The sequence below is a fragment of the Marmota marmota genome, unplaced genomic scaffold, assembly GCF_001458135.2.
Source record: "Marmota marmota marmota unplaced genomic scaffold, marMar, whole genome shotgun sequence".
Classification (NCBI taxonomy): domain Eukaryota; kingdom Metazoa; phylum Chordata; class Mammalia; order Rodentia; family Sciuridae; genus Marmota; species Marmota marmota.
This window is the reverse complement of record NW_026000174.1, coordinates 55,340,189-55,356,207: the sequence shown is the minus strand read 5'-3', so window position 1 is coordinate 55,356,207 and position 16,019 is coordinate 55,340,189. Positions and strand designations below refer to the sequence as shown.

General features: G+C 39.1%; 1 protein-coding gene and 1 non-coding gene across 17 annotated transcripts in view; one reads left to right on the top strand and one right to left on the bottom strand.

Annotated features, from left to right (window-relative positions):
* Atg13 (autophagy related 13) overlaps positions 1 to 16,019 on the bottom strand; it is a 49,142-nt gene that overhangs the window by 16,479 nt on the left and 16,644 nt on the right. For all 16 annotated transcript variants that reach the window (XM_048788708.1, XM_048788707.1, XM_048788710.1 and 13 more), the window contains 5 exons: positions 6,782 to 6,863; positions 5,744 to 5,824; positions 5,166 to 5,285; positions 2,781 to 2,827; positions 1,744 to 1,884 (listed from right to left, as the gene is read on the bottom strand). In XM_048788708.1, coding sequence (XP_048644665.1) covers positions 1,744 to 1,884; positions 2,781 to 2,827; positions 5,166 to 5,285; positions 5,744 to 5,824; positions 6,782 to 6,850 — 458 coding nt within the window. In that variant the 5' untranslated portion in view covers positions 6,851 to 6,863. The remainder of the gene's footprint in view (positions 1 to 1,743; positions 1,885 to 2,780; positions 2,828 to 5,165; positions 5,286 to 5,743; positions 5,825 to 6,781; positions 6,864 to 16,019) is intronic.
* On the top strand, positions 4,259 to 4,330 carry Trnav-cac. Its single transcript has one exon. It is a non-coding gene; the product is annotated as a tRNA-Val (tRNA).

The following is a 16,019-nucleotide window of genomic DNA, read 5'->3' as shown; positions in this document are numbered from 1 at the left end:
TTTTTTTTTTTTTTTTAAAGTATACCTACTAGGAAATAAAATATATAAATAGAGTTGACAAACAGATGATACTGCTACGAGAAGGTCCTAGGTTTTGACAAGTAGCTTTCAATTACAGGCCACTCTACTTGCTTGTCACGAGCCATTCAAAAGTAAATGGGTGGCTCAGCGGTAGAATGCTCACCTAACACATGTGGGGTGCTGGGTTGGATCCTCAGCACCACATAAAAATAAATAAATTAAATAAAGGGATTGTGTCCAACTACAATTAAAACAAAATATTTTTTTTTAAATCGGTTAAAGGGGCTGGGGATGGCTCAAGCGGTAGCGCGCTCGCCTGGCATGCGTGCAGCCCGGGTTCGATCCTCAGCACCACATACAAACAAAGATGTTGTGTCCGCCAAAAACTAAAAAATAAATATTAAAAAATTCTTTCTCTCTCTCTCTCTCTAAAAAAATAAAAAATAAATAAAAAAAATAAAAAATCGGTTAAAACCATAGAAAATCTTGTCCACCATACAATAATTAACTAGTAAGACTGTTCCAAAAAATTAAAAATATAAGAATTATTGTTTTGGGGTGTATTTCAGTGGTAAAGCACTTGCTTAGCATGTGTGAGGTCCTGGGCTTCAGTACTACCAAAAAAGAAAAGAACCACCTTGGGCTAGGCACAAGGTGGTACATGATTATATTTCCAGCTCCTCAGGAGGCTGAGGGAGGAGGATCAGCCTGGGCATCTTGGCAACACCCTGTCACAAAATTTAAAAGTTGAAATAGAAAGGCAGGGGAGGTAGCTCAGTGGTAAAGCAACTGCAAGGGCCTGAGTTCAATCCCCAGTACTACAAAGACAATAGACAAAACAAATAACACCCCTTACTCCCTCCATCCTATTACACAAATTCTAAAATTCAGCTCTACATATGTAATCTGAAAGCTAAACCAATGGCTCAACACTAATACAAAGGAAAGAGTCCTGGGTGATTCTGGAGCTCTGGCTTTCCCTGTTTGCTCACATTTTTCTATATAGCCTCATATCCTCCACTCCAGTCTTTTGGACAATCTGAATATGGCTCTCATGCCTTGCTAGCTGTTATACATCCATCTGGGATGATTATTCTCCCTCAGTTCTACCAGCTGAATTTTCTTTGCCTCACAGTTCACCATGAATGCCAGCTTCCTCCATGAGGCCTGTCCTCTTTCTCCCCCCAACATCAATCTTTCTCTTCCTCTGTGTTCTCCTAGTACTTTCCCCAATACTGCAATGCAGTTTGCAAATACTGGTTTTTAATTATAAAAATACATATCAAACTTTCCCCATTTGATTAGAAACACGAGTGCAAGGCCAAGATACAGTTGCATAATGCCAGGACTAAAATGGCCCTCGATGCAGTGTGGAGGTGAAATCCTGCAAGGAAAATACCATAGCATTACTTCCATAGACAACTAGTTTGAACACTTCAGTTAAATTAGCAGCTCCTTAGACCACATGTCTGAAGTCAGCTCTGGAATCAAGGCGGCTGTGGCATCTTCCCAGGAGAGCCTAGCCTGTTTTTCAGTCTTCAGCTTCTTTCCCAGCTTTGAGGCAAAATGATGACTATGCAGAAACAAAAGGGCAGTGAATCTGGTGTTTCTGGAACACTGAGGTTCTTAAGGAAGGCTGAAGAGTGATCACACAGAAGTTACACTATCAATAATCCAACCAACCACCTTCTCCAAATCAGGATGAGCTTCCATGCTGCTTACCTGTACAATATGACATACTCATGCCCTTGTTTTCGGGAGAGTCTGTAAGCGGGTGTCACCCTAGTTATAGCAAGAAGGGACTTCAGCAGCAGTGACAGCCTGTTGTACACTGTGTAGGAAACTTTGATTTCTTTATCACACCTGAGGAGCACACAGACATTTATTAAATGCTGGAACCGTGCCAATTCATTATTAAACATGTTCTTCACTAAAGGTCTGATTTGAGTTCTTGATCAGCAGATTGTCTAAGTCAGCCAGGTTGACTTTCTTTAATATGAGACAGAGCAGATGAGCACCAAAAAATACTTCATATGTTTTTTCTAGTTTGGAAGCGGCTATCTAAGAAATAAAGCAGCACACTTGAGCTGTCTAACTATACAAAAAAAATATGAAGAAGTCAGTCTGGCGCTAAAATTTTGGACCATAACATGGCAACTGAACTGCCTTCTGTTAAAAATAATAATAATGATGCCCCTGCCACAGATGCTTATCACTGAGATTTTTCTTTTGATGGGTTGATATTTCCTCAAGACTTCCTGTATACACTTCTTGAAAACTGAAGCCTCAGGCAGGAGGTAAACTAATTTGCCTTAAAAGAAAGAAATCGGGGGAAGGAGATAACATGCATTTCCAATCCATGACCAGCACAGTGTATGAAAGAGCAGTGCAGGGACACCTTCCTGGACAACTGCCACACAGAAAACGGACAAAACAGAGCAGTCATGTTCCACGAGCTCGCGAGGGATTTAATCAGAGAACTTGCTGTACTCTGGGAAAACAAAAAATCCTTTTCAGTTTCTCTGCTGCTCCCTTCTCTGTGGTGTGTGAGGCTCTCTGAACTGACACTTCCTCTGAAGGTCATCTCTGTGCCTAGGCTGGAAGCCAAGCATGAAGCAAATTGTAGCAAAGACCCATTGGCTCTGCTCAGTGGTCAAAATGGGCCCTGTGCCTCTGAACACAAAGGCCTGCTTTCACATGATGTCATCATCTGCTCTATTCTCAGCTATCAGCCGCGGATCCTGAGACAGAGTACTTACTTTTCATTCATTTCAAGACACCAAATTTCCAGCTCCATGGAATCTCCCTGTGGATGGGACAATTAAAAAACATTTCAGTTTTTAAAAAATTATCTCATTTTTAAATTATAAAGCACAACATAGCCCAATAAAAATATTGGAAGGTAGACAGAAGCAAAAAGGAAAATAAAAACAAATGTCAACCTATTTAACCAGTTGCTCTTCTAAAAAGTTGGATCACATTTATGTATACTATTTTTTTTAAATTTAGTCATAGCTGGACATAATAACTTTATTTTTATTTATTTATTTTTTATGAGGTACTGAGGATCAAACCCAGTGCCTCACATGTGGTAGGCAAGCGCTCCACCACTGAGCCATAACCCCAGCCCTATACACACTATTTTATCACTTGTATTTTTTTTGGGGGGCGGGGGGTACTGGACATTAAACTCAGTACCAGTCCTGAGCTACCATCCCAGCCCCATTTATTTATTTTTTTTATTTTCAGACAGGGTCTTACTAAAATGCTGAGGCTGGTCTCAAATTTGCCATCATCCTGCTCAGCTTCATCCTGCCTCACTCTCCTGGGTTATCAGGAGAGTGCTACTACCCTTAGTTAAGACTTTTGATGTATTTCCAAACCACCCTTCAGAAAAACTAACACACAGCGTGTTGACACACCCCTGTAGTCCCAGCAACTGAGGAGGCTTGGGCAAGAGGATCACAAGTTTGAGGCCAGCCTCAGCAATTTAGCGAAGCCCTAACTAACTTGGTGAGATCTTATCTCAAAATAAAAGTAAAAAGGGCTGGGAATGTGACTTGGTGGTTAAGTGCCCCTGGGTTCAATCCTGGTACCAAAAGTAAGGGAAAAAAAAGTTCTTAGGGCTGGGGTAGCAGCCCAGTGTTAGAATATTTGATTATCATACCTAAGGCCCTATGTTCAGTCCCCAGTACCCCACCACCACCACAAATCTTGAAAGCTGACTACATGCTGTCCCAGACACTATGCTTGGTCCTGAGGACACAAGTGATTATTTATATTCTGCCTCATTTCATAAAAATCTCAAAAACATAAGGATATATGAATGGCATAGCTATTGATCTTAAGAATAAGAGTGGTTAGAACATGAGCAACAGGAACATGTGTTGATTCCTATTATATGTCAAGGGAAACAGTTTAAAACTAAGGATTCAATGAAAAAAATATTATAGCCCTGCAAGACTGTGAAGTGCAGTGTCACTTTGGTGGTGTTTATGAGGGCAGGGTTAAGTAAACTAGCAAAATTCGCTCAGCTGGGAACTAAACTTATCTATGAACAGCTCCAAACTCCATTTGCCTTTTATTATATCATAAAGCTTCATAATCTACTAGTGGAAATACATTAATAAACATGCTAGAATAGCCAGGCAAGATGACGCATGCCTATAATTCGAGCAAGTAGGAAGGCTGAGGCAGGAGGATCGCAACTTGGCAAAACTCTGTCTCAAAAAGAGCTGGGGATGTGGCTCTGTGGTAGAGCACTTGCCTCACGTGCATGAGGCCCTGGGTTCAATCCCCAGCACCACCAAACAAACAAAAGCAAAAAACACTCATGAAAACGATATTTGCCTCAATCCTATAATGGATTAGGGTGAACAAAGACAATTTTTTAAAAATATTTATTTTTTTAGTTGTAGTTGGACACAATATCTTTATTTTATTTATTTTTATGTAGTGCTGAGATCGAACCCAGGGCCTCACACGTGTTGGGCGAGCGCTCTACTTTGAGTCACAACCCCAGCCCAACAAAGACAATTTTTAAAACTCACAATATAGCAAATTATATTGGAACCAAATATAAACAAAGTACCATAGGAAGTCTAAGGAGAGCAGTTACCTCTCCCCCAAAAGGGAGATTTTCTTTTCTTTTTTAAATTTTTTTTTAATATTCATTCTTTAGTTTTAGGTGGACACAATATCCCTATCTTATAATTATGTGGTGCTGAGGATCAAATCCAATGCCTCATGCATGCTAGGCAAACTCTCTACCACTGAACCACAACCCCAGCCCTCAAAAGGGAAATTTTCTAGAGCATGTCAGTTGAAGGATGAGTAGAAATGTCACATGAAGAAGAGGGCAACAAAGAGTCTGCTCCATATTGCTGGAATAATAAGTACAAAAATCACAACCCTTGGACTGAGGGTGTAGTTCCATGGTAGAGCACTTGGCTAACATATGTGAGGCCCTGGGCTCTGTCCCCAGCACTGCAAAACAAACGAGTCTCCAATAAGGCCCCTTAGGAAAATGATGAGAAGTTCAGAGAGGAAAGGTACAGGAATAAGTTGAGAAATGAATTGGAACCAGAGGGTGGGGAGCCTTGAGTGCGGCGTGAAGACCCCATCGCAGCCACTGCCTTACTTACCTCAGAAGTCTTGAGTGAGATCTCCACACACATGGACCGCCCCACGGCGGGCAGCTGCCCTGCCAGTGCCTTCTTGGCCTCATGTGTAACCTCCGGGATGTCTTTGATTGCTAAATTGAACTAGAAGACAAAAGGGACTATTGTGTGAAGCACTACAGAGGAGCACTGCAGGAATACAAAGCAGCGTGCCGGTCATGCAGATATTGCTTGGGCTGATTATGGGAAACATACATGCACTTCTCCCTTCCCCATAAGGCACAGCTGGCATCAAAGCCCCAGATCTCAGGTTGAAAAGGTTAGTTACCTATTACAAGGATTAGGTAACAGCCATAATTTTTATCTTCTAAGGACTAAGCCTTTCATCTCCAAAAGCAGAAAGTCAAGAACCAAATAAATTCAGGACTAATTTCAATAAGGAATATACCTTCCATGTGAATACATCAAATGGAACTAGATATTTTAATGGTATGGTTTAGTAATACTATAAACAGCATGCCTTATTACTGTACTTGAGAAGTTTACATTCATTCCTTCTGACAAAAACCATAGTATAAATTCCCCCAAAGAAGAAATTTTACCCAATCTGAACCCGTTGGGGAAGAAGATGAACGAGTGCAAATCTTTTCACCAAGTCGAGCCTGGACAATCACTTGAACTGTCTGAAAAGAAAAACAAACAAAAAAGGAAGAGCATTAAATGGACTGGTTCCTTAATCAGGGTTAAAACCCTACCAATGCACAGATAAAGAGATGCCTATTAATCAGCAATTGATAACTATATACTTCAGGAAAAAATAGAATCCTAACAGCAGAAATAAAAGTAAACACAAAAACAATATTATAAACATTCCTGAGGAAAGAGTGCCAACCAATAATAGGCATTAGAGCTCGAGGCTTGATCTATGTAACATCTCACATGGCAGAAGGAGTGCTACATGTGGTGGCTATGACGTTCATATTCATAAATAAGTCCAACTGGGGATTTAAATATTCACGGTACCAAACTTATGTCATCATAGTAGATTTAAAGCAAGAATTCCACAATTATTCATATCACTTAGCCCATATGGCATACATCTTCCGTATAATTTTACATCCAAAATCGACAGCATGGATTTTTCTGGCATGGCTATTGTTGCAAGGAAGGGGTGATACAGGTGGAAGTGATTTTTTGGATTCAGGAAAAATATAGCATTCAAAATCCATTTCTGATTCTCTATTTATCAAGAATGGATCAATAAATAAAGTTGGACACTTCTGTATTAGTGAAACTTAGGGAAAGACGTCCCAAATGCTGCCCATTCCAGTTTAGCCTTTGTTCCCATCCCAAGGGAACATATTGTGCCAATAACCTGGCATAACAGTTTGACATTTCTTCAAACAGCTTCGCAAAAAAATTTTTTTGAACAAGTAGCTGTGGAAAATTGGAAGCTACTTTTTGGTTACACCCCCAATACCACCCCCATACTTCACAGTTTGGTTTACAACAGACAGAAGTATCCCTTAAAATGGGCAAGCTGCAAGCTGTTATGCTATATTTCTAAAGAGGATTCTCTAAAGGGAGGAGCATGGAAGTTATTTCTAACAGTTCTCAGCTCTAGAGTATAGACGTATTACCTTGAGGGCAAAAAATTTAATGAACTTGTCCAGGTCCTTTCTGTCCTGGGAATTGAGATCAGTTTCCATTGCCTATAGGAATCTATAACAGAAGAAAAAGAAAAAAAGAAGTGATGAAAACATGACCAATACCTTTAAAAAGGGATTGTTACATCAGCGCACACAGATATAGTAGTCTATTCTCTGTACAACAGTCATGTGGAATTGGGAGGGGAAAATTTCCTTTAACTAAGATCCACAATGGAAAATATTAAGATACTGTCTCTTGAGAAACTAAATTCCACACAAAGAAATATATTGAGGAACATAAAATAATAAGGACATTTTACCTGATTTTGAAACTCTGCACTTAACATAACTTTTCTAAAATGCTTTATTACTCAGTGTATTCATAACTAAGTTGCTTGTTTGATGGCACTGGGGATTAAACCCAGGATCTTGTGTGTACTTTGCAAATGCTCTACTATTGAACTACATCCCTAGTCCTTGGTGTCACAGGGTCTCGCTATGCTGCCCAGGCTGGCCTGGAATTTGTTAATCTCTTACTTCAGCTTCCTGAGTTGCTAGGATTTCAGGTGTGCAGCCCCCACCTTGGTTTTAGGACTAAGTTTTAATGAGATAAAAACTTTGCTAAAGCAACACAAAATGAATTAAATTTACTTCACTTTAGAAGGCCATTAAATCAAACTAACTTTTTGGGGTTACAGACCCTGAGAATATGATGGCCAAAAAAGCCCTTGCTCCAGAAAATGCACATACGGGAATACTTATAGATAATTTAATGGGGATTCGTGGATTTCACGAAGCACATTATAAACAACCCCCTGGTTATAATGGTAATGAGGTAATGATGAGGAAGAAGGCACTTAGGGAACGAAGAACATGAACAAAAGAGGTCAAAGTAACAGAAAGCCAAATGGGTTTTGAAGTACTAAGTGCTCCAATTTTCCAAAGACTGCCAGTGTCTGAGGAAGTGATACAGTTGTTGGCACCACACCAGAGTCCTGAATGTGATGCTGGAGTCTGGTCTACATCTAGAAGGCTAGAGATGAATCCCACTCAAGGCTGTGAGAGGTGTGGTCATCTCCACAGAACAGCACTGTAGAAAGGCAGGCCCTGAGCAATAATTCAGGACTGTCACAGTTAAAATTCTAGTACAAGCAAGCTTTGAAAACAGTACAGATAGGAGTGATTTTGAAGTAAGTGCTGATAGGATTTAAAGACTGATTGCAAAAAGGGGACATGGGGTGCCAAGGTTTATTTATTTATTTATTTCAATAACTTTACTTTGTTTATTTTTTAAATTTATTTTTAAATATTTATTTTTTAGTTGTAGTTGCCTTTATTTATGTATTCTTATGTGGTGCTGAGGATCAAGCCTCGTGCCTCACACATGCTGAGGCAACTGAGCCACAACTGCAGCCCAGTGCCAGGGTTTTAAACAAGAATAACTTAAAAGTGAGATAATAAGTTTCATTTAACAACAGAATAGGAAAGCCAGAGGGGAATGGGATTGAAGGGAAGGAGTAAATAAAAGGAGAGAGATGAAACAGAAAATAATGAGTACGAGTTAAAAAGTAGCGTATTAGCCAGGCGCACTGGCATACACCTGTAATCCCATGGCTCAGGAGGCTGAGGCAGGAGGATCGAGTTCAAAGCCAGCCTCAGCAATTTAGCAAGGCCCTAAGCAACTCAGTGAGACCCTATTTCAAACTAAAGTATATTTTTTTTTAAAAAAAGGGCTAGGGATGTGGCTTAGTGGTTAAATGCCCCTCCTGTGGGTTCAATTCCCAGTACAAAAAAAAAAAAAAAGAAAGGAAGAAAGAAATGTATTGAGAAACAACTTACAGTAGTGAATTGCACAAATCTTGGATCGAAAACTTAAAAAATACCTTTTTAAAATAGTTTTAGTTGTAAATGGACACAATACCTTTATCTTATTTATTCTTATATGGTGCTGAAAACTGAACCTAGTGCCTCACACGTGCTAGGCAAATGCTCCACCAATGAGCTATAGCCCAGCCCTTAACAAGCATCTTTACATGTTATGCCTGCATAACCACAATCCAGATCAAGTTACAGGTCGATATTCCAGAAGGCTTCCTTGTACCCACCTCCACCCCAGATAATAAAGACAACAAAAGGTAATCATTACTCTGACCTTTACTGTACCATAAGCTAATTCTGTCTGTTTAATTTTGTTTTCCCTTGCAGTGCTGGGGATTGAACTCCAAGCCTTGTGTATAATGAGCAAGCACCTTACTACTGAGCCAAATCAACAAACAATCCTGTTAAATTTCTTATAATTAAATAATATCAAGTGTCTTTTACTCAATATTATGTCCAAAGGACTCATCTGTATTGCTACATATAGCAGTACTTTATTCCTTTTCCTTGCTATATAATACTTTATTTCATAAATACAGCACAAGTGGGGGCTGGGATTGTGGCTCAGTGGTAGAGCGCTTGCCTAGCATGTGTGAGGCACTGGGTTCGATTCTCAGTACCGCATATAAATAAATAAAGGTCCATCAATAAATAATAAATAAATAAATACAGCACGAGTTCTAAGATAAATTCTACTGGAGCTGGGAGTCTAGCTCAGTGATAGAGTACATACTCAGCAAGCAAGAGATCCTAGATTCAATCCCCCAAGAAAAAATAAAGTAAACTGGAGCCGGGTGTGGTGGTCCACACCAGTATTCCTAGTGATATGGGAGGACAAGGAATAGATCCATTAAATTGCTGAGGCTAGTTTGGATTTGGAAAGATCACAAATTACAGGTTAGTGCAGCAATTTGGTGAGCCCCTCAGCAACTTAGCCAGACCCTGTCTCAAAATAAAAACCAAAAAGTACTAGGGATGTAGCTCAGTGGTAAAGAGACCCTGAGTTCAATCCCTGGAACCAAAATAAATAAATAGAATTCTACTTTTGATAAACACTTGGATTGTTTCCTATTTTTAATTATTTTATTCTTGTGTGTGTCTAAACATTCATTGCTATCAGAGGTGAAGCCAAGGGTGTTAATGCTGGGCCACCAAGAGTATCTATATTTAGTTTTTTGTTTTGTTTTTCTTGTGGTGCTGATAATCTAAATCCAGGACATTGCAAATGCTAAACATGAGCTCTACTACTGAGCTCCATTCCCAGCCTCTCTATGTTCAGTTTTAATAGACACTGCCAAACACTTATGCTGCATCTATACAAATTTAAATCATACCAGAAGGCTATGACAGTTCCATTTGCTTCAAATCTACACCACCACTCAGTACTGCTAAATTTTAAACTTTAGCCATTGTAACAAGGCTACAGTATTACCCCACCTAATCTGCATTTCCCTAATTAGCTAGACCCTGTCTCAAAATTATTAGTATTCTTTTACATGCTGATGAGCTGTTTAGACACCATCTTTTTTGAAGGGCTAGTTCAAGCTTGTTGCCCATTTTATATTGGATTTTTCTTAGTGGAGTTTCAAAAATATATTCTAGATATAAGTATTTTGTTGGATACATATCTTCCCCAGATGTGGCTTGCCATTGTTATGGAATCTGATGGTTGGTATGTTTCTGATGGATATACCAATTTACAAAAGCTGGTCTATAAGTGTAAAAACTCGGTCCACACCTGCAGCAACCAGACCATTAAACCAGCCTAATAACTTCAGTAGCTAGGCCAGAAAGTCAGCCTACTATCTGCAGTAACCAATCTAGAAATCAGATTATCTCTCACAATACATTAAGGTAGCCTAATAATAACCACTATTACAATTAGCCCCCAAACAGCCAGGACTAGATTAATGCCCTAATTTTTGTCCCATTTCCAATTTAGGACTAACCAGAGAAAGCCAAATGTGCACCCCTAACCAGTGACACAGGATGCCTTACTTCTAGTTGACCCCCTTGCAGCTTCCCCATGCCAAATGCCTTCAGGCAAGGCACACCTAAAGCCTTCCCTCTTTTCTACTATGAACCTTTCCTGTTCCTCTGTCTACCCAAATACAAGTCATGGCAGGTGATTCTCTTGCTCCAAATGGCCTTTGCCTATTCTCATCTGGGAAGTCCTTGTTTATTTCCACAATAAAAATAGCTTTATGGGGGGCTGGGGATATAGCTCAGTTGGTAAAGTGTTTGCTTCACATGCACAAGGCCCTGGATTCAATCCCCAGCACCATAAAAAAATTAATAAAAAATAAATAAATAAAAATAGCTTTACTGAAGTAAAACTGGATGTAGGCAGCATATAGCAAATGTAAAATTTGTGTCACATATATATGTAACTTTAAAATCACCACAGACACTGGCAGTGTATCCCACATCCCAGTCAGGGCTTCTGCCAGGCCAATGGGCAGGCCAGGTCCCATCTCAGCAGAGTTATAATGGATGCTCCTTGGACATATCCCCCTCATTCAATTATCCAATTCATCTGATATTTTTTATATGGCTAAAAATTAAGTTTCCCTAATGCAGGTGAATCTTCCAAATAATGTCTTTCTACTCAAAATATAAAGATATTTTAGGGCTTGGGTTGTGGCTCAGCGGTAGAACGATCGCTTTGCACGTGTGAGATCTAGGTTCAATCCTCAGTACTACATAAAAATAAATAAGTGAAATGAGGGTATTGTGTCCAACTACAACTAAAAAAAATATTTTAATAAAAGAAAATGAACTTGGAAACCAATAATACCTGTGAAAAGACGGATATCAGTGTATGAATGGATGAATAAATAAATAAACTCCCGTCAAAAAAAAAATCACCATAAACAAAATAGTGAACAAACTTCCCCCAAAGTTACCTCAGGCCCCTCTGGAGTTCCTCCCTCTGGTCCTGCCTTAATGGACACACTCCCTATCCCTAAGTGTATTTTGCAGAATTTTATATCAATTAAATCATATAGTTTGTACCCTCTGTCTGACATCTTTCACTCGGCATTCTTTTTTTTTTTTAAAGAGAAAGAGAGAATTTTTTAATATTTATTGTTTAGTTTTCGGCAGACACAACATCGTTATTTGTATGCGGTGCTGAGGATTGAACCCAGCGCTGTGCACATGCCAGGCGAGCGTGCTACCGCTTGAGCCACATCCCCGGCCCTCAGCATTCTTTTTTGAGATTATCCGTATTGTGTTGTGTCTCAGCAGTCCATTTCTTTTCTTTTTTTTTTTTTAATTTTTTTTAATATTTATTTATTTTTTTTAGTTTTCGGCAGACACAACATCTTTGTTTGTATGTGGTGCTGAGGATCGAACCCGGGCCGCACACATGCCAGGCAAGCGCGCTACCGCTTGAGCCACATCCCCAGCCCAGTCCATTTCTTTTTATTGCCCAATAATTTTCTATCTCAGGGAACCTTCTGATGACCAGTTTCATCCTGTCCTCCTGTCCTCTAATGTTGAGCACTTTGTCGTCTGTATTAAAGAAATCTTTGCTGATCTCAAAGTCGTAAAGCCATTTTACTCCTACACTTTCTTCTATAAGTGTTATTATTTTTTGGTCCTAGGGATTGAACCCAGGGGTATTTAGCCACTAAGCCACATCCCCAGTGCATCTTTTATTTTGAGACAATGTCTAAGTTGCTTAGGGCCTTGCTAAGATGCTGAGGCTGGCTTTGAATATGCAATCCTCCTGCCTCAGCCAGGAACCATTTTGAGATGGGATTCTTATTATCTATTATCAGACAAGGTTACTAGATCAGTGATTTTTTTTTTTTTTTTTTTGGCACTAGGGGATTTAACCCAAGGGCATGTAATCACTGAGCCACATCCCCAGCCCTTTTAATTTTCATTTGTAGATAGGGTCTCTCTAAGTCACTGAGGGCGTTGGGGTTGTGGCACAGTGGCAGAGTGCTGGCCTAGCATGTGTGAGGCACTGGATTGGATTCTCAGCACCACATAAAAATAAATAAAGGCCTACCAAATAGCTGGGATTATAAGGGTGTGCCACAGCACTCAGCCATTCATATCTGATTAAATTATCAACAGTCACCTTTTATAAAATGGCTTAATTAGGTAAAAAAATATATTCATACAATCTATACATCACAATGCTGCCCCAAATATTGCTGTCCCTTCAAACTTCATTTACATCTATTTTCCGTAGACTCTTTATTTATAGATTTCTTGTCTGAAAACATTTTTTAAAAAGTTTTTTTTTTTTTTTTAGTTGTAGACGGACACAATATCTTTATTTTATTTATTTTTATGTGGTGTTGAGGATCAAACCCAGAACCTCATAGGTGCTAGGCGAGCACTCTACCACTGAGCCACAACCCCAGCCCTGAGAACATCATTTAAAAATATATTTTTAGTTGTAGATGAACACAATAGCTTTATTTTATTTTATTTTATGTGGTGCTGAAGATCGAACCCAGTGCCTCACAAGTGCCAGGCAAGTGCCTCTACCACTGAGCTTCAACCCCAGCCCACTAACATCATTTAATTAAACTTTTCTTTAAGACTTAAGGCAGAAACAAATAAAACTATTGCCTTAAGTAGCAATTTCAATTTAGCAACATTCTCTGCGTGTCACTTTCACAAATAGAACTTCAGAACAAATGACACAACCCCAGCCCCACAGAGTGTTAAAGAACAGGCATAGACTTGTAGCAGACAAAATGTTTGAAAGTTTATCTGAAAAAATTAATTCTCCCATTTTTGTCTCATGATTCTACATAGTAATCAGCAACATCCAAAGGCCAGAAAGAAGATTCTATGACAATGCTTCAGTGCAAATGACAATGACAAACAGAGAGAAGAACATATAACTGGGTAGGGATATAGGTTTTCCAGATTTCAGCTTTGTATTGAAATGCTATTTTTTTTTTTTTCAGTGCTACAAACTGAACTCAGGGCCTTGCACATGGTAGGCAAGTGCTCTACCATGCTAAACCATGAACTTTTATTTTTAACTGAAAAAAATTAATTTGAACATTTTTACGTGTAAGTAGGAAAAAAATAATCTCACTGGGTACATCCCACTACTCAGAAAGTTGAGGCAGAAAGATCTCAAGTTCAAGGCCAACCTTGGCTACTTAGCAAGACTGTGTCTCTAAATAAAATAGAAAAAAGGCTGGGGATATAGCTCTGTAGTAGGGTACCTCTGGGCTCAATCCTCAAAACTATAAAAAAAAAATTATCTCAACTATCTTTTAGACCTTCAATTAAAAGTATATAAATATTTCAGGGCTGGGATTGTAGCTCAGTGGTAGAGCACTGGCCTCACATTGAGGCACTGGGTTCGATCCCCAGCAACACATAAATAAATAAAATAAAGGTATTACGTCCATCTACAAGTAAAAATTTAAAAAATTTAAATAAAATTCTTCTCTTTAAAAAAAAGTATATAAATATTTATGCTCCATTAGTCCTCCCCATATTCAAGAAGTTCTGCATAGTTTTAGGTACCTGTGTTCAGTCACTGTCTGAAAATATTCAACAGAAAAATTTAAGGGCTAGTATATAGCTTAGTTGTAGAGCACCTGCCTAGCCTGCAGAAGGCCCTGGGATCCATCTTTAGCACTGTAAAAGAAGGAAGAAAGGAAGGAGAAAATCCATAAGATTTTTGGTTTTGGTTTTTGCAGTACTAGGGATAAAACCATGCTAAATGTGTAGCTTTGTTGAATTAGATACATCTCAGCCAATAATCCAGAAGTTTTAATTTGCACTCCTTACTGAAACATTCCTGTTTCACCTGCCCATTAGTCACTTAGCATCCTCCTAGGTTATCAGATTGACTGTCATAGTATGACAGTGCTTGTATTCAAGTAACCCTTATTTTACTTAATAACGACCCCAAAGAGAAAAAATAATGATGTTGGTGATTTTGCAATGCAAAAGAGAAGCCATAAAGTTCTTTCATCTTAAGTTAAAATGTGAAAGTTCTCAGCTTAAGAAGAACAAAGTATAGGGTTCGCTATTATTTTGACTTCAAACCGGGTGTGCATTCACTGGGATATTAGAATATATCCCCCTTGGGTAAGGGGGAAATACTGTATATATAAAGCTCAAAGACAGAGAACAGATGAGGAAATAGCAGATGAAAGGTGTGAACAAAATATTGGCAAACAAAAAGCAAACAGCCTGTTTAACCATGAAATTATCAATGTTTATGTTTTATTTTTGCTTCGTAAAATATCACTAAAATGGCAAGGAGGCAAGTACAAAGGACAAACCCACATGGACAAAAAGAACAGGCACAGAGATAAAAGCATCATGGAAAATATAAAGATGGCTAACTGACTACAAAGAGAAGTGACATTCAAACCAGCCATGAGGGAAACACTCAACAAAGTAAGCTCACCAAACCCCAGAACCCAAGAAACCTGGTAGAGGATGGGGCCGACAACAGTATTGTCTGAAAGTCCATAGAAGCAGTTACACTGCCACCCCCAGCTCCACACCATCCTTAATGGTACTCTGGCCAGAAATGTCCTTTCTCCGTGCTGTTAGAAGACTGGATGTTAACTTTTGGAGACATTAAGTCAGAAGGATGACACTGGTCTTTGGATATCAAACTCTCTACATATAACCTCCAGGACACCATTATCCCAGGACTCCTTCTTCATTTGGCTTAAAAACAGGGAGTCTTTCTTCAAGTGACTGGTAACCCTTGGTTGCTCCATTCACACCTGAGCATGGGGCACCAACATACTAAGTCCAGGATGTTTGGATGAGGCTGGTAGACTGGTGGGCTTCACAATGGGGTCATCAGAAATAAGTTACCAGGGCTGGGATTGTGGCTCAGTGGTAGAGCACTTGTCTAGCACAAATGCGGCATACGGTTCGATCCTCAGCACCACATAAAAATAAATAAATAAAATAAAGATATGTGTCCATCTATGACTAAAAAAAAAAAAAAACTTATAAAAAGAAAAAGAAACCAGTGCTGCTCTTCCCCCACCCCCAAATAAGATAAACCCAGTGTCAGCATATATCATCTAGGACTACTGAAAGTCTCCAGATGTCTCTGCTCTACTGCTGGGCATGAGGAGGAGTCTACCTATCAGTTTTCTGGAAGCAGCATGTAGCAGAAATCAGTAAGCTGATTTTCACTTTATCTATCTCTATGTGTCTTTTGCTAACTGGTCTACTCAACCCCAAACACAAACTTTGTACTATTCCTAGTACATGTCTTGTTTTCTTGGTAATGGGAATTGAATCCAAGGGCATTTTTAATTTTTTTTTTTTTTTTTTTTTTTGAGAGAGGGTCTTGCTAAGTTGCTGAGGACCTCACTAAATCGTTAAG